The sequence below is a fragment of the Cavenderia fasciculata genome (genome assembly GCF_000203815.1).
Source record: "Cavenderia fasciculata unplaced genomic scaffold Scf_EU5ZYIE01EUG8B-5, whole genome shotgun sequence".
NCBI classification, from domain to species: domain Eukaryota; phylum Evosea; class Eumycetozoa; order Acytosteliales; family Cavenderiaceae; genus Cavenderia; species Cavenderia fasciculata.
This window is the reverse complement of record NW_004457642.1, coordinates 292,601-315,073: the sequence shown is the minus strand read 5'-3', so window position 1 is coordinate 315,073 and position 22,473 is coordinate 292,601. Positions and strand designations below refer to the sequence as shown.

At 33.3% G+C, this 22,473-nt stretch overlaps 4 protein-coding genes and 2 non-coding genes across 6 annotated transcripts, besides 2 other annotated features; 3 read left to right on the top strand and 3 right to left on the bottom strand.

Moving 5' to 3' along the window:
- Positions 1 to 40: 40 nt before the first annotated feature.
- On the bottom strand, positions 41 to 12,174 carry DFA_09583 (uncharacterized protein; the record flags this gene model as incomplete). The annotated part of the gene is made up of 24 exons (XM_004352185.1): positions 41 to 933; positions 1,006 to 1,929; positions 2,020 to 2,094; positions 2,193 to 2,575; positions 2,651 to 2,725; positions 2,802 to 3,188; positions 3,246 to 3,549; positions 3,753 to 3,802; positions 4,282 to 6,016; positions 6,092 to 6,166; positions 6,243 to 6,559; positions 6,646 to 6,708; positions 6,778 to 6,849; positions 6,920 to 7,456; positions 7,531 to 7,641; positions 7,868 to 7,981; positions 8,649 to 10,365; positions 10,456 to 10,530; positions 10,607 to 10,923; positions 10,984 to 11,046; positions 11,104 to 11,175; positions 11,258 to 11,788; positions 11,874 to 12,009; positions 12,081 to 12,174. 24 exons carry the CDS (start codon positions 12,172 to 12,174, stop codon positions 41 to 43), a joined length of 9,120 nt encoding a protein of 3,039 aa, XP_004352237.1.
- Positions 12,175 to 12,660: 486 nt separating this feature from the next.
- DFA_09581 (uncharacterized protein) lies at positions 12,661 to 16,622 on the top strand (the record flags this gene model as incomplete). The annotated part of the gene is made up of 8 exons (XM_004352184.1): positions 12,661 to 12,667; positions 12,710 to 13,087; positions 13,279 to 13,302; positions 13,559 to 13,997; positions 14,403 to 14,434; positions 15,677 to 15,752; positions 16,251 to 16,463; positions 16,586 to 16,622. The coding sequence occupies 8 exons, from the start codon at positions 12,661 to 12,663 to the stop codon at positions 16,620 to 16,622; spliced, it is 1,206 nt and encodes a 401-aa protein (XP_004352236.1).
- DFA_09582 lies at positions 14,909 to 14,981 on the bottom strand. The gene has a single exon. It is a non-coding gene; the product is annotated as a tRNA-Lys (tRNA).
- A 2,966-nt stretch (positions 16,623 to 19,588) lies between the features above and the next one.
- DFA_09580 lies at positions 19,589 to 19,661 on the top strand. Its single transcript has one exon. It is a non-coding gene; the product is annotated as a tRNA-Lys (tRNA).
- Positions 19,662 to 20,415: 754 nt separating this feature from the next.
- Positions 20,416 to 20,428: a sequence feature (Short protein (DFA_09579, EGG15910.1) was converted to a misc_feature.).
- A 195-nt stretch (positions 20,429 to 20,623) lies between these two features.
- Positions 20,624 to 20,694: a sequence feature (Short protein (DFA_09579, EGG15910.1) was converted to a misc_feature.).
- Positions 20,695 to 20,952: 258 nt separating this feature from the next.
- On the top strand, positions 20,953 to 21,770 carry DFA_09578 (uncharacterized protein; the record flags this gene model as incomplete). Its single annotated transcript, XM_004352182.1, has 2 exons — positions 20,953 to 21,127; positions 21,205 to 21,770. The coding sequence occupies 2 exons, from the start codon at positions 20,953 to 20,955 to the stop codon at positions 21,768 to 21,770; spliced, it is 741 nt and encodes a 246-aa protein (XP_004352234.1).
- Positions 21,771 to 21,871: 101 nt separating this feature from the next.
- Positions 21,872 to 22,339, bottom strand: DFA_09577 (uncharacterized protein; the record flags this gene model as incomplete). Its single annotated transcript, XM_004352181.1, has 1 exon — positions 21,872 to 22,339. The coding sequence occupies one exon, from the start codon at positions 22,337 to 22,339 to the stop codon at positions 21,872 to 21,874; it is 468 nt and encodes a 155-aa protein (XP_004352233.1).
- Between the last annotated feature and the right edge of the window lie 134 nt (positions 22,340 to 22,473).

Below are 22,473 nucleotides of genomic sequence, written 5' to 3'. Positions count from 1 at the left end.
ATAGAATAATAAATATATATATTTATTTATTTATTACTTTTTATTTTTGATTTACAGAATCTAATTTTTGTCTCATTTTGTTTTCATACATTTGAGATTTACGATTCTTTTTAATTAACATGACGGAACCAGTTGTAATGCCAACTGCAGCAATACCACCTATGACGCAACCAACGATAATCCTCCAGTGACTGTCAGAGATTGAGTTTCCACATTCATCTTGACCCTTGTCAATGAGTAAAGGTGTAAAGTCTGGATCGAGAATACATTCTTTACATTGACTAAGAAGTAATCCAATCATTGCAGTTGATGTTGTAGAGTTGGAATCGGTATTTTTGGTAAGTGATAATAATTGTGTTTTGGAATAGGTTGGTCTACCATCAGCCAAAGAGTAATCAATGAATCGACCTCTAAACTCGACATTATCCCTTACAACACTTAGGTATTGAAGAGTGGAACCAAACTTGTCAAAGGAAAGTGGTTCGACTTGATATTGTTGACAATCAAAAGTGTAGGTTTGATTGGTAAGGATGTTGGTCTTGAATACTACTCGGAGATAGGTTAGAACGGAATAGAAATCCCAATTACTAATATTAACAGCAACCTTGATTGCATTTGGATTAATGTCTAGTTGTTGAGGTCCAAATGCGACTGTTCTGGCTTGCGATGAAAATGAAATGGTTGCTCTGACCTCTAAGTTTTGGTTCATTTCACGATCGGTTGAATTGGTAATATTGAGAAGATAGTTGGCAGTTGTTAAAGTGGCAGTCTCATTGATCACTGATTGCCACAAATCAGTTGGTAATTCCTTGACAATAGTATCATCCACATCCAATTCTTGAATTGAAACAATTTCAAATTCAAAATCAATTCCATCAATATCAAATGATGTTGTTGGTTTTGTTGGATCAACTATTGGTGTTGTATTTGTATCTAAAAGAAACAAAAATATTAATATTAATTGTTTTTTTTTCTTTTTTTTTTCTACTTTACATTTTGTTTTACAATCATCAATTTGAAGATAATCTGGTTCACATTGACATTGTCCATTTTCATCGCATTGACCATGACCATAACAATTATGAGTATCTTGCATACACTTATCTTTTGGTGATAATTTTGAATCATCACTACCGCTACCACTATCACTACTACTACCTTGATTTGAATAAGTAAAAGACATTGCATTGTGTCTTGTAAATGAATAAATGTCAACATTGACAGATACGGATACCATTCCACCGGGTGGCATAGCATCCAAATAACAATTGATGAAATTTTTGGTGATCACCTTTACTGTACATCCAATAGAAGTTGTTTCATTTAGATAGACTAGAGGTTGACCCAAAGTGGCACCAAAGAATCCATATAGACTGACATTTCTATAATCAGATCTATCATAGTGGAATGAATTGACCAATGGATAGGTTTGTTGGTACACAAACCCAACCGATTTACCATAATATTCATTTGTGACCGATAGATTGTGAGGACCTGGTAGAGTTGCTGGTACGGTACAATACAATTGATAAGTCGAGTTACTCATGATCGTACACGTACTATTATTATCAACCATGACCACTGAATTGATAAATGGATTAAATGAATAGAATTGAATCTTTAATCCTAGACCTGTTGGTAACTGAGTCACTGTCACTGGACCAATGGCAATTCCAACCTCCAATATAGTAATTGGTACTACATATGAAGTTTTAGCATTTAAAGCAATTGTAATTGGAATTCTAACACTATACTTGATAGGTGAAATCAATAGTTTTAATTCTTGATTTGGAATAGATGGAGCTTCACCAAGTGAGTATCTTTGTCCAGTTGGTGTCACTGCACTTTCAATACCCCACCCAATGTTTTTACCCCTTATAAACCCAGTTCCATTAATTAAATAAATATCATTTGATTCTAATGTTATACCTAAAAAAAAAATAAAAAAAATAAATAAATAAAAAGATTAATATTAAAATATATATATTTTAAATATTCTCTCTATTATTATGTACATACCACAATCAATAGTGGTTGGTGTTGGAAGAGTAGTAGAAAAAATAGTTGTATCATTTGCATAACACCAAAAACAATCTACAAAAATAAATAATTAATTAATATTTATAACTATATTATATAATATATATTATTATTATTATTATTTAATATTTTTTTTTTTTGTTTGTACATACCAGGAACAAGTAATTGATCACCAAAGATATTTTTTAGATTTGGTAGTTTATTACTACAAAAACTGGATGGGATGGAACCTGTGAGATTGGTATTTGTAATGTGGAATGTGGTTGTACTATTACCAAATGAATCCCATGGAAAAGTTTGCATAAAAGTGTCAGTAATGGTGACGGTCTTCATAGATGGATTAGGTGGAATGGCTGGAAGACCAGTTGGCAAGTATGAATTTTCTATCGATATGAAACCCAATTGTTGAGGATACTGATTGACTATTGGAAAATACTCTGAAAAATTGCCATTTCTCATATTAAAGGTTGAGAGAAGGGTTGAATTAATTAAATCTAACCCCGATGGTAAATATTCTATATTTCCAGATGATGTTCTAGAAAGAAAAAGAAAAAGAAAATTAATATGAGATTAAAATATATTCTATTTTCAACTATCTATTTCTACTTACAACTGAAATGTATTAGATGAAGGATATTGAATAAAGTTTATACGTATTTTGGTTGGTAAAACTGATGCTGGATACCTAATGTTTAAAAAAATAGATTGGTTAAATAAAGATAGATCTATCTTTATCTTTAATCTTTTTGATTTATATTTACATTGCAATTAACTTTGGTAGACCAATTTTAATATCCAAATAACCATCTACAGGAGGAGGTGAGCCAGCATAGGTTTTTGGATCCAACTTTGTCATCTTTGGGAAGGATTGTTCGGTGAATACCAAATCAAAGAGGGAAGGATCGGTAAAGTTTACGGTGAACTGCAAATATTCAAGTGACGGGAGATACCAAGAGGAATTGACTCTCATCTCGATCAGATATCTAATACCATAGATTGTGATAAAATTAAGTTTGGGTGAGCCATACAAGAATGGATGTTCGATTTTAGTTAGACCTGGTAATTCAAGTAAATCCAAACGTTCCAAAGCTGGAAGACCAGCTGACAATGTTGCTGGAATATATCTAATTTGTGGATCTTTCAATAATCTAAATAATAATATTAATTAGAATATTTATATTTATATTTATATTTTTTAAACATACAAAAGTTTTGTTAATCTTGGCATGTCAACCATGAGGTCCAAGACATTCAAGCTAGCATTTTTAACTCTAATGTTGGATACTGAAAACATAGTTACATAGGGTAGAGTAAACTTTTTCAACTCTGGGTCTGGCCATGCACCAGTTGTGAGACCAGAGTCTATAGATAAACTGATAGATGTCACGTGCATCCCTCCATCAACCTCTGAACATACAATGTATTGATAGGTTGGCATTGAAACATTGCAAAAGTTTGTTGGTGGTATTTTAGATTGATATTGTGCTATTAACCATTGAACAGATATTACTATAGTAACAAAACATTTTTAAAAATGAAATAAATATATGATGTTTTATATAATGAGAGATAAATATTAGTGTTAAACTTTAATTGAAAAGAATAATGATAGTGCTGGCTGATTTGATTAACTGCGCGATTCGTTTTTTCCCGCTCTTTCTTAACACAAAAACCGTTCATTAATTTTTTAAAAAATAGATATAATTATTTACCTTCATCGGGATCAGTTGGAAGTATTTGTGAATTTACTAAAATATTAAAACTAAATAATATTGACAATAATACTATTAAATAAGTAAAATGAATTGTCGGCATCTTATTATTCATCTTTTATATGTGTAAACAGTTATCTCTTTGGGAAAAATGAGAAATGATGATAGTGATGCTTCAAAAGTTCTACAACATGCACGTCATTCTAAAACTCTCTAGATGACCTCACAATCATTGTCCAAACCCTGATTTATATTACGAGCTTGAACACTATAATTTTCCGAGCTCGTTTGAAACGGTAACGAGTTTTTGCGTAGTGGACACTCTGGGTTTTCTTGTTTTTGTTTTTTTCGTACCCAGTAAGATCTATACTAAGATCCCAATGGTTCCCTTACTACTATCTTTAGACGATTTAGAAAAGTATTGTTCTGGTAATAATACAATTTATTTATTATTTATTATTTATTGACTTGACTTAATTTAGTTTGCATTGTTTTGTTTCCTTTTTTAAATCTTTGATTTCTTTTATACAACATGATAGAACCTGTTGCAATTGCGATAGCAGCCATACCACCAACTACACAACCAACGATGATACGCCAAGTATTGTTTGATTTATCACAACCATTGTTGGAATCCTTGTCGATGAGCAAAGGTGTAAAGTCTGGATCAAGAAGACATTCTTTACATTGACTAAGCAAGATACCAATGGTTGCATTTGAGGTGGTTTGGTCACTGTTTGGTAACAGTGAAATGAGTTGAGTACGAGAATAGGTTGGTCTTCCATCAGACATTGAATAATCGATAAATCTACCACTTAATTGAACATTTTCTTTAACAACTCGCAAGTATTGTAGTGTTGATCCATACTCATCAAAAGAAAGAGATTCAATTGGTATCTCTTTACAATCACGTGTTACTGTTTGGTTATTATTGATAGTGGTTCTAAAAACGACACGAAGGTAGGATAGATTGTCTTGGAAACTCCATTGACTAATATTGACAGCCACCTTTATCGCACTTGGTTTAATCGACAATGTTTGGGGACCAAATGGAACGGTTCGCGATTGTGAAGAAAATGAAATGGTTGCAAATACATTGGTAAGAGGGCCAATAATAGTACGATTGGTAATGTTGAGTTGATAGTCGGCGACAGTGAGAGTGGTGTTGATGGTGACGTTTGAAATCCATAAATCAGTTGGAACCTCTTTGATGATGTTTTCATCCATATCTAATTCTTGAACTGCAACAATTTCAAATTGGAAATCAATTCCATCAATGTCAAATGAAGTGGTCGGTTTGGTGGGATCGATAATAGGTGTAGTGTTTGTGTATTTAGTGGCACAGTCGTCATCTGGGTTGTAGAGTGGTTCGCAGTCACACTCACCTTGGCTGTTACACTGACCATGCCCGTTACAGTTGTTGGTACGGTCCATACACTCTTGCTCGATGTCGCTACCACTGCCACCACTACCCGAACCAGGAGAAGATGAAAAGTATAGAGCATCAGGTCTGGCAAAGACAAAGGTATCGACAATGACCGTGACCGAAGCAGTACCGGCAGCTGGTACTTGGTCAAGATAACAATCCATATAATTGGTACTAATAGTCATAACTTTACATGAAAGACTAGTTGAACCGTTGAGATAGACAGTAGGCTTATCTAAATTGGGTCCATAGTATCCATAAAGACTAATATTTCTACTGTCCTTTGAATCTACCACAAATGAATTGACCAATGGATACAATTGAGCAAAGGTAAAATCGAGTATTTTACTGACACGCTCATTTGCAATTGTAATCGTATGATTACCACCACCAACATCAACCGATGTGCAATACAAAAATGTGGAAGAGTTTAATAATATATTACATGGGTACTTGTTGTCAATGGTGACATTGTGTGGAGCGAATGGATTAAACAATGTAAATGGAATTCTGTAACCGATACCAGTTGGGATTTGTTCGATAGTTGGTGCTGTTGCGTTGTTTATGACAATACCAACTTCTAGTACATTCAAAGTATATGTTATCTGTGGTGACTTGTTATTAAATAAACTAGTTACTGTAGTTTTGGGAGCATTAAATACACCAGCCGTCAATCTAAAAGTCAGCTCTTTGTTGGGTATATTAGGAAGTGTAGCAACAAGATTAAATGTTCTTGTACCATATATTGTATTGCCTACTGTACCCCATCCAATCAAATCACCAAGGACTTTACCAACTCCATTAATTAAATAAACATTTGTTGAATCTGTTTTATAATCTAGAAAAAAGAAATTAATTTTAAAAAAAGAGATTAATAAAATGAAAATTAAATCTAATTTCTTTATCTACATACTACAAACGAAACCAGTTGGTTTAACAAGGGTAGTCGTTAAGATAGCAGTATCATTTGAATAACACCAAAAACAATCTAAAAATAATAATAACAAGAGTTTTGTTAATATATAAATGTTCTTTTTTCTTTTTTTGTTTTTTTTTTTTCATACCAGGAATAGTTAAAGTAGTTCCAACATTATTAAGTAATGAAAACTTTGATGAACATAATAGATCTGGAACAGTTCCAGTAAGTAAAGTATCTGTGATGGACAAGATGGTTTGGGTGTTGTTGAAAATATTCCAAGGGACTGGAATTGGTTGATTACCTGGTGATGTTACATTCTCAAGATAAACTCTATTCATTGACAGTGGAAGTGGGGAGTTTGGGATGGCTGCCGATAAAATACAGCTTTTAAAATGTAGATAGGTCAAAGTCTTTGGATATTGACTCCAAGGAATAGTTGAAATGGTTGATAGAGTAAATGAACTTTTTTTGTAAAAAAAAAATTATATTAATTAAGAATTATTTTTCGATATATATATATATATATATATATTGATATAAAAACCTACAGATGTGTAATTGATGGTAAATCTTTTAGATCATTTGCCCAAGTTACTGATCCAGTAGAATATCTAAAAGAGTGATAATAAATTATAGTATTTAATATTAATTCAATTTTTTATATTTTTAATAGTAATTACATTTGTGTAAGTTTAGATGGAATTGTGATAAAATTAACATTGAATGAACTTCCACTTTCACCTGTAAGTCGTCTATAATTGTAGATTGATAAAAAAATGAATTAATAATTTTTTTTAAATATTTTTTTTTTATAGTACTTACAATTCACTTAATTTTTGGTGATTAATATTAAGTGGAAAGGTTGAGGAAAAGGGACCGCTAGAGTAAAGATAAAATGTAGTTAAATTGGAAAGTTTGGAAAGGTCAAATGATAGGATCGGGTTTGTCAATCTAAGGGTAAGAGTAATACTCGATATATTAGGTTGATTCCAAGAGCTGTCGATGGAAACCTCTACTCCTGCCGACGCTGTATTGATTGATATAAGCAACGAGTATAGAGGCGATTTATCAAAGAATGGGGCTTTGACGGACGAAGACAAATCATAAAAAGTGATAGATTCCAACTTTGGTAGACCGCCACTCGACAAGGATGCTGGAATCGATGTGATGGAAGGGTCACTTTGAATATACAACCTTGTGAGCAATGGTAGATTTGACATGCGAGAAAGTGTATTGAGTGCCACATTCATTACTCCAGTAGGTCTCAACGAAATACTATTTAAATATGGCATTGTAAAAGTATTTAAATTGGGATCTGGTTGAAGTGTAGCTCCACTATCAAAAGAATCTATTATTGCCCTGTAAATAAATAAATAATAATTAATTTTTAATCTTTTTTCTTTTTTTAAAAAATCTTTGGGTTTAGTACTTACACATCTGTAATATGGTTGACACCATTGATTACTGCACAGTAAACATAAATGACGGGACTTAAATTATAGTTACAAATGGTTTGGTCTTGTGGAAGTTGGGCTTTGTATTGTCTAATTTAAAATTTAAAAAAAAAAAGATTAATCAATCCTATTCTATCATATCCTATCCTGTACTGTATATTGTCTCCTGTATATATATATAAATATTATTTACCTAATTAACCAAACGATAGAATTAACTGCAGTGTATATAGGATGAAATAAATAAAAAAATAAGTTAGAATTATCAAGCTTTCTTTTTTCTCTCTTAATTTTTTAAAAAATATAGTAGGGTTACCTACGTTCTTCTTGTGGTAATGTTTGTGCATTGGAACAACATGACAACATCATTATGAAAATGATTGAAAAGGCAATTGGTGATTGCCATAAACAAAAAGGATTTCTATTCATCCTGATCAAACAAAGTGAAAGAAAGATAGAAAGAAATAATATTACAAATAGTATTGAGTAAGAGTAGGAGTGTTACAAACGTTTATAAAGAAGAAGAAAAAAAACCAACAAAAAAGAAACATGTGATTAGGGCCGACCTGAGGTGTTTATCCCTACATACCTTAATCTTATAGATTTTTTTGATTTTTTTGACGAGCTCGTTGCGCAACTCTCCGCGACGTCGTTGTAAATCAAAGACAAGGGGGTGGTCTTGTCGTTTATTCTAACAATGTAAACAGGTCAAGTATCATCTTTCTCGACCCTCGTACAATAATCATCTAAAGTTGATTTGATGATAGATTAATGATGATTGATTCATTTCATTGATGTTTGTTGGTGAAGAAGAGTTGATTGTTGTGATATTTTAATTGATGACCTGTTGGAAGGTACTTTCTCTATTTGTACATATATAAATTACAATCATAGCAACTACTTCTTCTCTATGAGCACCACTCTGATAATTGAAATTTTTAAAAAATGATATTTATTTATTTATTTATTTGAACTTCCATTTAAATTAAATACCTATATATATTGTTATTATTTATTTATTTATTTATTTATTGAATTGATTCAATTTATTTTGCATCTTTTTGTTTCCTTTTTTGATTCTTTGATTTCTTTTATACAACATGATAGAACCTGTTGCAATTGCGATAGCAGCCATACCACCAACTACACAACCAACGATGATACGCCAAGTATTGTTTGATTTATCACAACCGTTGTTGGAATCCTTGTCGATGAGCAAAGGTGTAAAGTCTGGATCAAGAAGACATTCTTTACATTGACTGAGTAAGATACCAATGGTTGCATTTGAGGTGGTTTGGTCACTGTTTGGTAACAGTGAAATGAGTTGAGTACGGGAATAGGTTGGTCTTCCATCAGACATGGAATAATCGATAAATCTACCACTAAATTGAATATTATCTTTGACAACTCGAAGGTATTGTAGTGTTGATCCATACTCATCAAAAGAAAGAGATTCAATTGGTATCTCTTTACAACCACGTCTGACTGTTTGGTTGTTATTGATAGTGGTTCTAAATACAACTCTGAGATATGTGAGATTATCTTGGAAACTCCATTGACTAATATTGACAGCAACCTTTATCGCACTTGGTTTGAGTGATAGTGTTTGTGGACCAAATGGAATGGTTCTAGCAATCGAGGAGAATGAAATGGTTGCAAATACATTGGTGAGGGGGCCAATGATTGTACGGTTGGTAATGATGAGTTGATAGTCGGCGACGGTGAGAGTGGTGTTGATGGTGACGTTTGAAATCCATAAATCAGTTGGAACCTCTTTGATGATATTTTCATCCATATCTAATTCTTGAACTGCAACAATTTCAAATTGGAAATCGATTCCATCAATGTCAAATGAAGTGGTTGGTTTGGTGGGATCGATAATAGGTGTAGTGTTTGTGTATTTAGTGGCACAGTCATCGTCTGGATTGTAGAGTGGCTCGCAGTCACACTCACCTTGGCTGTTGCACTGACCATGCCCGTTACAGTTGTTGGTACGGTCCATACACTCTTGCTCAGAGTCACTACCACTGTCACTCGATGAAAAGTATAGAGCGTCAGGTCTGGTAAAGACAAAAGTGTCTACGATTACCGTGACAGAGGCAGTACCGACAGCTGGTACTTGGTCAAGATAACAGTCCATATATTTTGTGCTAATAGTCATAACTTTACATGAAAGACTAGTTGAACCGTTTAGATAGACTGTAGGTTTATCTAAATTAGGTCCATAGTATCCATAAAGACTAATATTTCTATTGTCCTTTGAATCTACCAAAAATGAAGTGACCAATGGATACAATTGAGCAAAGCTAAAATCGAGTATTTTACTAACACGCTCATTTGCAATTGTAATCGTATGATTACCACCACCAACATCAACCGATGTGCAATACAAAAAGGAAGATGAATTTAATAATATATCACATGGATATGTGTTGTCAATGGTGACAATGTGTGGAGCAAATGGATTAAACAAGGTAAATGGAATTCTGTAACCGATACCAGTTGGGATTTGTTCGATGGTTGGTGCTGTTGCGTTGTTTATGACAATACCAACTTCAAGTACATTCCATGAATATTTTAACTGTGGTGTCTTGTTATTAAATAAACTAGTGATTGTAATTTTGGCGTAGTTAAATGCACCACCCACCAAACTAAAAGTCAATTCCTTGTTGGGTATATTAGGAGGTGTAGCAACAAGATTATATGTTTTTGTACCATATATTGTGTTGCCTGCTGTACCCCATCCTATCAAATCACCAAAAACCTTGGCAGTTCCATTAATTAAATAAACATTTGTTGAATCTGTTTTATAATCTAGAAAAAAGAAATTAATAAAATTTTTAAAAAAAAGAGATTAATAAAAAATACACTTAAATCTCCCTCTCTCTTTCTTTATCTACATACTACAAACGAAACCAGTTGGTTTAACAAGGGTAGTCGTTAAGATAGCAGTATCATTTGAATAACACCAAAAACAATCTAAAAATAATAATAACAAGAGTTTTGTTAATATATAAATGTTCTTTTTTCTTTTTTTGTTTTTTTCATTCCATACCAGGAATAGTTAAAGTAGTTCCAACATTTTTAAGTAATGAAAACTTTGATGAACATAATAGATCTGGAACAGTTCCAGTAAGTAAAGTATCTGTGATGGACAATATAGTTTGAGTATTATTGAAAATATTCCAAGGGACTGGAATTGGTTGATTGCCTGGTGATGTTACATTCTCAAGATAAACTCTATTCATTGACAGTGGAAGTGGGGAGTTTGGTATGGCCGCCGATAAAATACAGCTTTTAAATTGTAAATAGGTCAAAGTCTTTGGATATTGACTCCAAGGAATAGTTGAAATGGTTGATAGATAAAATGTACTTTTTTTTTTTAAATTGTTAATAATTATAATTCTCGATACATTTCATTAATAAACCTACATGTGTGTAATTGATGGTAAATCTTTTAGATCATTTGCCCAAGTTACTGATCCAGTAGAAACTCTATAATAAAATATTAAGTTAATATTATTAAATTTTTTTTTTTTTACGTTTTCTTACATTTCGGTAAGTTTAGATGGAATTGTGATAAAATTAACATTGAATAAACTTCCACCACTACCCATAACTTTTCTTTTTTTTTAAAAAAATAAAATAATATTAGTTGGTGTACCCTTTTTTTTTTTTTTTTTTTTTTTTTTTTTTTTTTTTTTACAATGAATTAACATGTTGATTATCTATATCAAGGGGAATGACAGAAGAGGGATCAATACAAGTAATTTCAAATGTAGTTAAATTGAAAAGACTGGAAAGGTCAAATGAAATGGTAGGGTTTGTCATTTTAGCCATGGAAATGGATAAAATCGATACATTGGGATGATTCCAAGAGCTGTCGATGATAAACTCTGACCCTGTAGTTAGATGTATAATCATCGTGTATATGGGTGATTTATCAAAGAATGGCGCCTTGAGGGATGCGATCGATATTTGATAAAGAGTCAGTGATTCCAATTTTGGTAGACCGCCACTTGACAAGGATGCTGGAATCGATGTGATGGAAGGGTCACTTTGAATATACAACTTTGTGAGCAGTGGTAGATTTGACATGCGAGAAAGTGTATTGAGTGCCACATTCATTACTCCAGTAGGTCTCAACGAAATACTCTTTAAATATGGCATTGTAAAAGTATTTAAATTGGGATCTGGTTGAAGTGTAGCTCCACTATCAAAAGAACCAATCATCCCCCTACAATCAAACAAACAAGCAAACAAATAAATATATTAATAATAATAATTAATATTTATAAAAATATATAAATTTTAGTACATACACATCTGAAATATGATTGAAACCATTGATCAACGTTGTACAATTGACAAAAGCAGTAGAAGTTGCGTAGTTACAAATAGTTTGGTCTTGTGGAAGTTGGGCTTTGTATTGTCTGATTAACCAAATAATAGAATCAACTAGGAGTAGAAAAAAAAATGTGTTAGAGAGAGATGTTTATCAATTTTAAAGAGCAAACTCTACTACATACGTTCTTCTTGTGGTAATGATTGTGCATTTGATTGTAAATCACAACATGATAATACAATGAAAATGACTGAAAAGGTAAGTAGATTTCGTATCATCGTACGATCAAACAAAAGTTAAGATGATCTGCTACAACTACTATTAAGATCGTTTCAAACAAGAATAATAAATAAGAGAGAGAAAAGGAAGGCACCAATGTGCATCCCAGTCTAATTCTCTACACCTTTCATATGTTTCGTTCTATACAATAATTTATAAGATTTATGAGGATTTTTTTTTGACGAGCTCGTTGTCGTTATCTTTGGGTCATCTTTGAGCTACGACGAAGTGTTTGTGATAGATAATGTAATAATAATAATAGAGATATATATATATACATCACATAATATATTTATGTGTATACTTGGTCAATGAAGAATGAACTGCACAACACTACCACACCTATTGGTTCATATAATATAATAATAATATTATTATGTGTGTGTAGCAACAATAGTAGATGATAAATTTAAAATTTAAAACCAATACTCAACCAATAGTAGTCATGGCATCATCATTATCACATTCATCATCTTATCTTTAAAATGTATTGTAATCAAATAATACTACTATTTTTAGTTTTATTCATTGTAGTGTCAAGTAGTCATGCTAGTATGATACTACAAACACCATCACAAGGTAATGCCTATTGGGAGACTGTTGCAGAAGCAAAAGCAGGAACCTTTATATTCTCTGGTCATAGTGTCAACACAATCAAATCTTTTAAATTGATGCAAGATGCTAGGTATATTGGTCAGACCATCACTATATCCATCTATGCTGGTGGTCTTGCTCACTACTCTTTAGAGGTGGAAAATATATGGAGAAACAACAATATGAACACATTGCAACACTCTGGTGTTAGATTATGTTCCACTGAAAGAGATGTATACTTTAATATTAGATCAGTCATTGGCAATGGAGTGGCTGGTGACTTGTTTCTCAATATTCAAGTTACTCCAAAACTTGCTTGTGAAAAACAAGCTTCTTTATTAAAATAACAAATAAATATGTATATATATGTATACTATTTATATCTATCTATTTATATATATTTATAATGCACACTACCAACACTTTGTGTGTGAATATGGAAAAAATCAAAAGTGGAAATTGATGATCCATCGCATATAATGGGTTTCTACACCCCATCTATTTTGTAGCATACTCGCAATCAATGGGTTATAGTAAGTGTTGTTGTTGTTGTTGTAAAGACACACCTAAATCAATTTTTGGTAATTTTGTTTTTTTTATTCTATCTTGATCGCAATCACTATCATTATTATCTATATTTATATCTATATCTATTTTTATTTCTATTTATCTCTATCAATTTATTTATAATGGAAAAGAAATCTTTAATAGTTTCAATCTTTTTGATTGTACTTTGTTTTCAGATGATTGGATTATCAAATGGATATATATCACTTATTATCTATAAAGATAATCATTGGGTTCAAAAAGCATTCAGTCATGAAGGACAATTGATACAGACTACCTTACCATTCAATGCAAGTCAGACGATTGACATTCAAATCACACAAACCTTTAATAGTTCAAGACATTACATCACGGTAGCTATGAATGGAACTGGTCCATTTAACTATAATGTCCCCAATTTAAGTTTGACCAATGTCAATACCGATGGAAATTCAATGTCCTTTCAAACTTGCTCACCCGATAAAATGGTTCCCCTTTCCGTTCAAAACCTAGACACTGCCAAACCAATTTCATTGACAATCAGTGTTGCTGTCGACCCAAACCATTCATGTGGTCCTCAAGATGCTCCCCTTTATTCCCCACCACCATTACTCGTAGTTCAATCAAATTCATCTTCTCGATCGACCCTATCAACTACTTTATTATTTATCATTCCATCATTGTTTTTATTATTATTAATTTAATTAAATAAAGAAATAGTTTTTTTTTTTCTTTATCTTTTTTTTTTTTTAACAATAATTTAGAAGACTATGAAAAAAAAGCCGAAAAAATAATTTTTTTTTTTTTTACTACAAAAGTGTATTTTAGATTTATTTGATTTAATTGGTTGGCGCAAGATTTCTCTTGTCCCTGTACAGATTATTAGTTTAAATAAATGTTGTTATTATTTTTTTTTTTTCTTTTTATATGTGTTGTTTGTGTTGAGTTGCAATCATTTGTGTTGGAGGTTGGAGGCTTATAGCTTGTTGTTATTGGCGTACATTATTGTCTTGTTTAATCTATTATATTGATTCCTTATTTCATCATGTGTTATCAGCTTGTGTTCATCTTCGTTTTCATTAAATAGGAGTGAGGCTATCGCAGTCCATAGGTTGTGGAGTATTATTGAGGTGAGGTTATTGTAGTTGGTTTGTTTGGTGGGAGAGAGATTCCTGTTGATTTTAAAGTTGAGAGTTTGAAAGTTCCATTGGGTCTCGGTTCCAATTAGTTCCGTGTAAAGTAGTTGTAGATTGTTCGTCATTTTTGTAGTCCTTTGGCATTGGAAGAAGTGATGAACGTAGACATTTTCCGGGATCACTTGGCAGCTTGGGCACTGTTCTTTCTTGACATAAACTAGTCCAGGCAGGCAACGAGCAAAGAATCTAAATATGGTGTTTCTTCCTCTATTGTGTTGGATAGTTTTGACGGTTTTAAATACTGATTGTGGAGAGGTGTAGTCGATGTAGTATTTATTTGCAAAGTGTTTTTGCCCATCAGTCAAGAGTTGGGTGAAATATACCAAGCTCTACTAGACAACAAATACCAAACAAAAGCCGAAAAAATAAAGTTCAGTCTAGCAAAAACATAAAAGATAGCCCTATGGGGGGCTCGAACCCCCGACCACAAGATTAAGAGTCTTGCGCTCTACCGACTGAGCTAACAAGGCGTGATGTTTTTAAAATCATTTTTCTCGTCTCTTGTCGGCCCCGGCGCCGCGGCCCTGTGGGCATGGCGTGGCAAGTGAGTCGGGAGTGTGCTACCCCGGGAACGTAAAGGTCATAGGTTCGAATCCTGCCCTCGAACTTTACTTTTGGCGCCAACGTTTAACTTGACCACAATTGGGGGGATTGAGGAGAAAAACCATCCGACTCTAGGGATCTAGAGGACAGGACACCCCCACGGAAGGATGACCGGGTTAGTTTCCCCTTCTCAGTAGGAGATTGGGTAGCCAGACTGCAACAAGTAACGGGAAGGTAGTGGAGGACCTACTGGGCCGTCGCGATAGAAAGCCATCTGACATCTCAAATACAATATGCAACACGTAAAGACGAGTGTCCACAATGGGGAGTAAATCGGCGTGAGAGTTGAGAGCGGCAGTCGGTCTTGGACGCACCCAAGGCTTAAGGTTTCACCGCAAGTATGGTACTAAAATTAGAAGAAGATGGGTGCCATATTTGCGTCAACACCTTCATCTTCTTCTACTCTCTCTTCATCTATCAATAATAATATTAATAATATAATAATTTACTAAATAATAATAACATAGAATAATTATATAACACAATATTACAGCCTATAGTGCTGAGAAAAAAAAAAAAAAAAAAAAAAAAAAAGCGATATCTTTAACCAATTTATTTTTAGAACAAGCAACAACCCAAAACAATCCAACATGCTTGACACTATACAATAAGATACATGATCAACGTCCATATAACATGTATCATAGACATGGACAACCCCCAGAACAAATTAACTTTAATTCTTCTCGAGATAATCTTTATTTCTTGCTGGTCAATTAAAATGTATAATTAATAAAACTTTGTAACTTCTGAGTACTACTCTTCCCGATAGGAGAGAACAGGAAAAGAATTACTTTAAAAAAAAAAAAAAGCGCCGCGGCCCTAATTTTAAATAATTGTCATCTCTCTTGACCTGTTTTGAGTTTAAATCAAACCCTTGATGTTGAAGTTGTTCAGCATATAATGCCAACATTGATTTCTTATTAACCTGTTTGGATTCTTTTTGTTGATTGAGTTTTCATAAGAAGGGAATGTTTCGTTCTTGACTGATGGATTAATTAAAATTAAATCAATTAATTTATTAAAGTCATTTATGACCCTAAAATCAAAGCTGTAATAACTATATAGATACTAGGTAAATATATAATTAGTTTGAGAGGTATATAATAATAATTTATAGATATATGAATATATAGATATAAAAATGATGAGCTCAATTTTAAAAAACAGAAAGATGTGAAGATAAAAAGTAGTAGTCACAATTGTGATTTAATTTTAATTAATCCATCAGTCAAGAACGAAAGTTTGGGATCAAAGATGATCAGATACCGTCGTAGTCCTACAAAGTGTAAAATTAAAATGGAAAAGTGTAAAGAAATAAAATCAAGATGTACAATAGAATTGAAAAAGTAATTTTAGAATATGACTGTATATACTGAGCACAACCTCTACATCAATAGAGATTGATTAAACTTGATCAAGAGAGATGTTTAAAATTAGGGCCGAGGCGATTTTTTTTTTTTTTTAAAAGTAATTCTTTTCCTGTTCTCTCCTATCGGGAAGAGTAGTACTCAGAAGTTACAAAGTTTTATTAATTATACTTTTTAATTGACCAGCAAGAAATAAAGATTATCTCAAGAAGAATTAAAGTAAATTTGTTCTGGGGGTTTGTCCATGTCTATGATACATGTTGTATGGACGTTGATCATGTATCTTTTTGTATAGTGTCAAGCATGTTGGATTGTTTTGGATTGTTGCTTGTTCTAAAAATAAATTGGTTAAAGATATCGCTATTTTTTTTTTTTTTTTTTTTTCACTAGCACTATAGGCTATAATATTGGGTTGATATAATTATTATTATTATTTAGTGAATTATTATATTATTAATATTATTATTGATAGTTGTAGAGAGAATAAAAAAGGATGACGGTGGTGAAAAGGATGAAAGGAATGAACCTGAGGTGAACGATTATAGATGAAGAGTACGCCAAGTCTTGTACCTCTCCAAATGACTAGGTAGTGCGATCTTGTAAACAGTAGGATGGTTGTATTTGGAGGAAAATCCAAGGATGATAGTTTGTATTCGTTCTGTAATCGTATGTATTACTGATTCGCCGGTTTGGTTCATTAGAGCCAAGTGCCATCGATTACATAATTCTAACGTCTTGTCCCAGTTTACTTTTATAATATGTCGCATATCACTTATCAATCTAGCTCGCAGGTATTGTTCAGTGAATGGTTCATCTCTTTGGTGACGTAGATCATTACGTCGGAACCATATTCGTTCTAGTGTTGCAGCGACCAAGTTTATAGTCATTGGAGTTTGTTTGAGGTTGAGGAGGGTGATGTCCCAGACTGGTGGTGGAATGTTGTTGGCAGCAGTAACCTCTTTCAGTATCTTCACTGGCAGCGTGGTCTCCTTGCATTGGAGGATTCATCTTTGCCACACGTCACACAGGTGGAGGCGACTGGGTCACCCCTGACGAGCGGGAGACATTTGGTTACGTATTTCCAAACCAGATCTCGACCCTTTGGTAGTACGATGGTAGATAGAGCAGCTAGTGCATTCATTGGATACACTCTGTCATCGGTTGCTAAGATCTTTTGGCCTGGGGTCGGGTCGTACACGTTCCACTTTTCGTTGGCTATGGTCAGCCTTTGGAGAGAGGTACTCTTCCTCTTTTGTCTGGTTCCATTGCTGGCTTGGGTACAGCCTCTCTGCTGACGTCGTAGGGTTGGGTAAGCTTTTCCCACTCGCTGCGGCAGAGGCGGACAAAATCGTTTGGTTTGTCTTGGTTGAGTTGGTCCATCCATGATTGGGCAAAGGAAACCTTTGCAACTCGGTCATTCTTTACCTAGTGGAGGAACCTTTCGAACATCCATGCCTTTTGGGCACGGAATCTAGCGTTGAGGTCCCAGAGGTCGAGACCACCTTGGTCGATCGATCGTATGGAACGTTTCTTGGACATGGTTCTTTTGGTTGGCTTGGTTGGGTCGTACTGACGGTCGTTGCTGAACATGAACCAATCAATAACCTTTTCCAATCTGGTGATTGCCTCGTGACTAGGTGATTCAAGGTACGTAAAATAATTTAATTGTGACAGACCATATGTTTTGAGCAAAGCTAATTTACCTCTATAGTTGTTGTTGTGTTTAGGTTTCCATCTAATCAAATCGTTGATTACGCTCTGGAAGGTGTGGTACCAAACCAAACTGGTTAAAGTAATAGCCGAGGTATCGTTCTTTGCTTTCCTTGTCCATCAGTGGGTACGGTAAATTGGTTGGACTGCCAGGTGACATGATCACACATTTGTCAGTGTTGACTTTGGATGATGTAGCTTTACAGAACAGCTGAATCCATTCGTCCATTAGTTTAAATTCTTGGATGTTTTTGGCAAATGTAGACGTGTCGTCGGCAAACTGGAGTAGCTTTACCCAGTTGAGGTGGACAAGAGGCGGTGGCTTTCTCTGTTTGGTTCCGAAAGCTGGCGGTGGGAGCATAGAGAGAGGGCCGCGGCGCTTTTTTTTTTTTTTTAAGCATCTCATTTCGTGGCATCCACCTGTAGGGTGGAGCACTACTCTTTCGATTGCGAAGTTTTATTGATTGAAGTCTTTGTTTGACCAGCAATGGGAACTGAGTTTCCAAAGAAGAAACAAGTCCAATCTGTTTTTTGGGGTGCCAAATGTCTGTTCTATTTCCATCCAAGCAAAAATGGCAAGTCTTGGTGGGAGCTATTAGTTCTATCTGTTCATCAATACGACGGGAAGCTTCTTTACCTGTTGAATCGAGGGGGGCTGAACGGTTCTGTGAGTTACGATCCATAGTTCTTTTGTCAGGTTAGTGACCAGATCGTGACTGTTGGAGGGAGTGCCCAGTGTCACCATCCATATGTATGTGTGTGTCGAGTAATGGGTGGTGGTTGTGTCTACACCATGATTATCTATCTTATATCGTTCTGTTGTTCGCATTGTTATGTTGTTGATTGATGTTTTGATGGGATGTTGATGATGTTCATTTCCAATTGTAATAGTAATGTGAATACTGCTTTCAAACTGTATTGACTTGTTGTAATGATAATTAAATTCCACCTAAATTATTATTCCTATTGTTTCGATACTGTTTTACTATTGTATTGTGTTGATTAGAGAAGGAGATGGAGGAAGGGGCGAGATATTTTTTTTTGTTATTTTTTTTATTTTTTGTTTTTTTTTTTCTTGTTGGTGATCTTTGATATAGGCAGTGCTTGTGCTCGCTCGCGCCCCTTATTTATAATAATGATAATGATATAAATAATTGAACAAGGGGGCACACTCGGGCAATTAGTTGTGGCTTTTAGTGAGTGTGAAAAGAAATAGTAATGTTGATAAAAGATAGTTGAAGATAGTTGATGATTGAGTGAAGTTCTATAGTACTCTATACGTAATTCTCTGTTTCTATCTCTTTCTCTCTATTACAGAAAAATTCCAAACTCTGGGGGGGGGCCGCGGCGCCGGGGCCGACAAGAGACGAGAAAAATGATTTTAAAAACATCACGCCTTGTTAGCTCAGTCGGTAGAGCGCAAGACTCTTAATCTTGTGGTCGGGGGTTCGAGCCCCCCATAGGGCTATCTTTTATGTTATTGCTATACAGAACTTTTTTTTTTTATATATTCTTGTTCTACACATCCGTGGCTACATTTCTAGCCAACTTTTATCAATTTCCATTGAATTCTCATAGGATAAAAATATCAAATGGTAGTGCAGTAGTTTTTTTTTAATAATATAGAATATAGAATGTAGAATATAGAATGTCTCTTTATTGGATTATTCTAATCCTTTTTATAATTGTTGATCCAGACGACTAACTGACGATGGTTAGTCGTTAGTATTTTATCCAAAATACTTTACATATTTGACTTGTCCTAACCAGGATTGAGTATATTGAGATCAATGAGATATCAATGAAATATCATTGAGATATCATTGATTTTAAACAATCTAGATCTAACAGTCACTATCTGGGGATTAAAAAAAAACTACAAACAATAGCCAATCTAGGATTATATATTCTATATTCATCTTTTATTACTATAATTAATAATCATTTACAATCTAATCTAAAGTCATTTATTACTATCTATATATATTCACATATCTATATATTATTATTATATACCTCTCAAACTAATTATATATTTACCAAGTATCTATATAGTTATTACAGTGACGGAATACAATTGTTTAAATTACACATTCATACATTACGCTCTTGTTCGGCACTTAGTTGTTAATTTCTACTTTGGTATGAGACATTAAATTTGATAGGATCAATGTGAGCACCCCTACTACAACAAGATTATCAGGCAACCTTGAGCATATATTTAACGATCAACTCTTAAAATAATAAAATAAATAATTAAATTTAATACTCTATAGTGTTTCAATCCATTTTATTATATCCAACATTCCATTCTTTTCGATATTATCGCAACAGGGTTGTATACAATCATATCATTTTACAACATTCCAAACCGACCCATGAGATTGCGTGTTCCTGATAAAAATATCCTCACCACCATTTCAACATACAAATTTAGTTCTTCGACATGATGATGATGAACCGACCAGATTTCATTGAGTTTCATTGTCGACTGACCCATATCTAAACCATATTCCTGAGCAATCGTTGGTGTTGCCTTGAGCGGAATAAAGTCTTGCTCCTATGATGATGGTGCTCGTCTGGTTCCCCAAAAATTAGAATCAAGGGTGAAAAGAAAAATGAAAATGTCTTCGTCTGACTCTTTCAAACATATTCAATGTCAAAACATATAAATTAGAATCAATATTGTTCAAATCATTCAATTCATTCAACTAAAAATAAACAATCAAACAAATAGAACATATAATAATATCAAATAATGGAACCAGCAACTCTTCAACCAATTAAATTGTACACTGTTAACACCCCCAATGGCAGCAAACCATGGATTTTATTAAAGTTATTAGATATCCCATTCCAAGTGATCATGGTAAACATTAAAGCTGGTGAACAATTTCAAGATGCATTTGTAAAGATTAATCCAAATAGCAAAGGTAAACTATATAAATATAAAAACTACAACTATCTTTTTTTAATTAATCATTATTTTAATTTCTTTTTTAATTTACAGTTCCAGCTATCGTTGATCCAAACCAAATTGGAGAGAAAGGAGAACCATTAACAGTTTGGGAATCTGGTAATATTCTACTGTATATTGCCAAAACCTATGGAAAGGGGTTGTATCTCCCAGACGATCGTCTTCGTCCACAAGCTCACTATGAGGTACTCAACTGGCTCTTTTTGCAAATGTCAACCGTCGGACCACACTTTGGCAATTACTATCACTACAAGATGCATGCCGCTGGTGAAAACCTTGATTACCCTATCAAACGTCATTTCACTGAACTTCGTCGTCTCTTTCATCTCTTTAACCGTCAACTTGAAAAGCATGCCTTTATCGCTGGTGATGAATTATCTATTGCTGATATTGCCATCTATCCATGGAGCAAGATGATTGTTGTCATTCCAGAATTCACTCAAGCCGAGTTTCCAAAACTCTTTGATTATCATGCTCGTGTTGGTCAAATCCAAGCTGTCAAAGATTATGTCAAATTTGATGAAGATATCAAAGCTGTCCATCCACACAAACCATTCACTGAAGAAGAACGTAAAGTATTATTCTTTAGAGATAGATAGATAGAAAAAAAGTAAATAAATATAATAATAATAATTATCGTGATTACTATTTACAAAAATTTTGATTATTTATTATTTTCTTGTTGTTTTTTTCTTTTCTTTTAATTAATGAGTTGAGATGAACTATTTTCCTTTTTAATAAATGTATCATAAAAAGTTGAAGATGGATTATCATAGTTTCTTTTAACGTCCATGTGAATGAGATAGCCAGCCTCTGAGAAACTAAAGGTTAGGTGAAAGTTTGAAGCAATACCATAGAATTCCTTTGCTTTAACTTGGAATTCAATCATATAGATACCCATTTGAGGGTCACTATGAATACCCAATGGTTTAATATTATGTGCTTCCATCAAATGATAAACATCCATTCTAGTGACTTCACTCTTTAAAATTCTTGATCCAGATGCCGATAATATTGTTTTTTGTTTGTTGTCTTGTTGTTGATCAAGATCTTGAAATGATGTCAATTCATCAATCTGGTCACTTTTACTAAACCAATCTACGATTCTTGATCTAACCTCTTTTTCATCTGATAATAAATTCCAATTAATTTTAATTATATTTTCCATTCTTTTTTAAAAAAATAATAATTATATAATAGTAAATTATTCTATCTATGTGTATATATATATAATTTGTTTGGTTCTAATGCTAATGATTCAAAAAGCGGGTAAAAATTTTAAATAACATTTATTATGTTTGT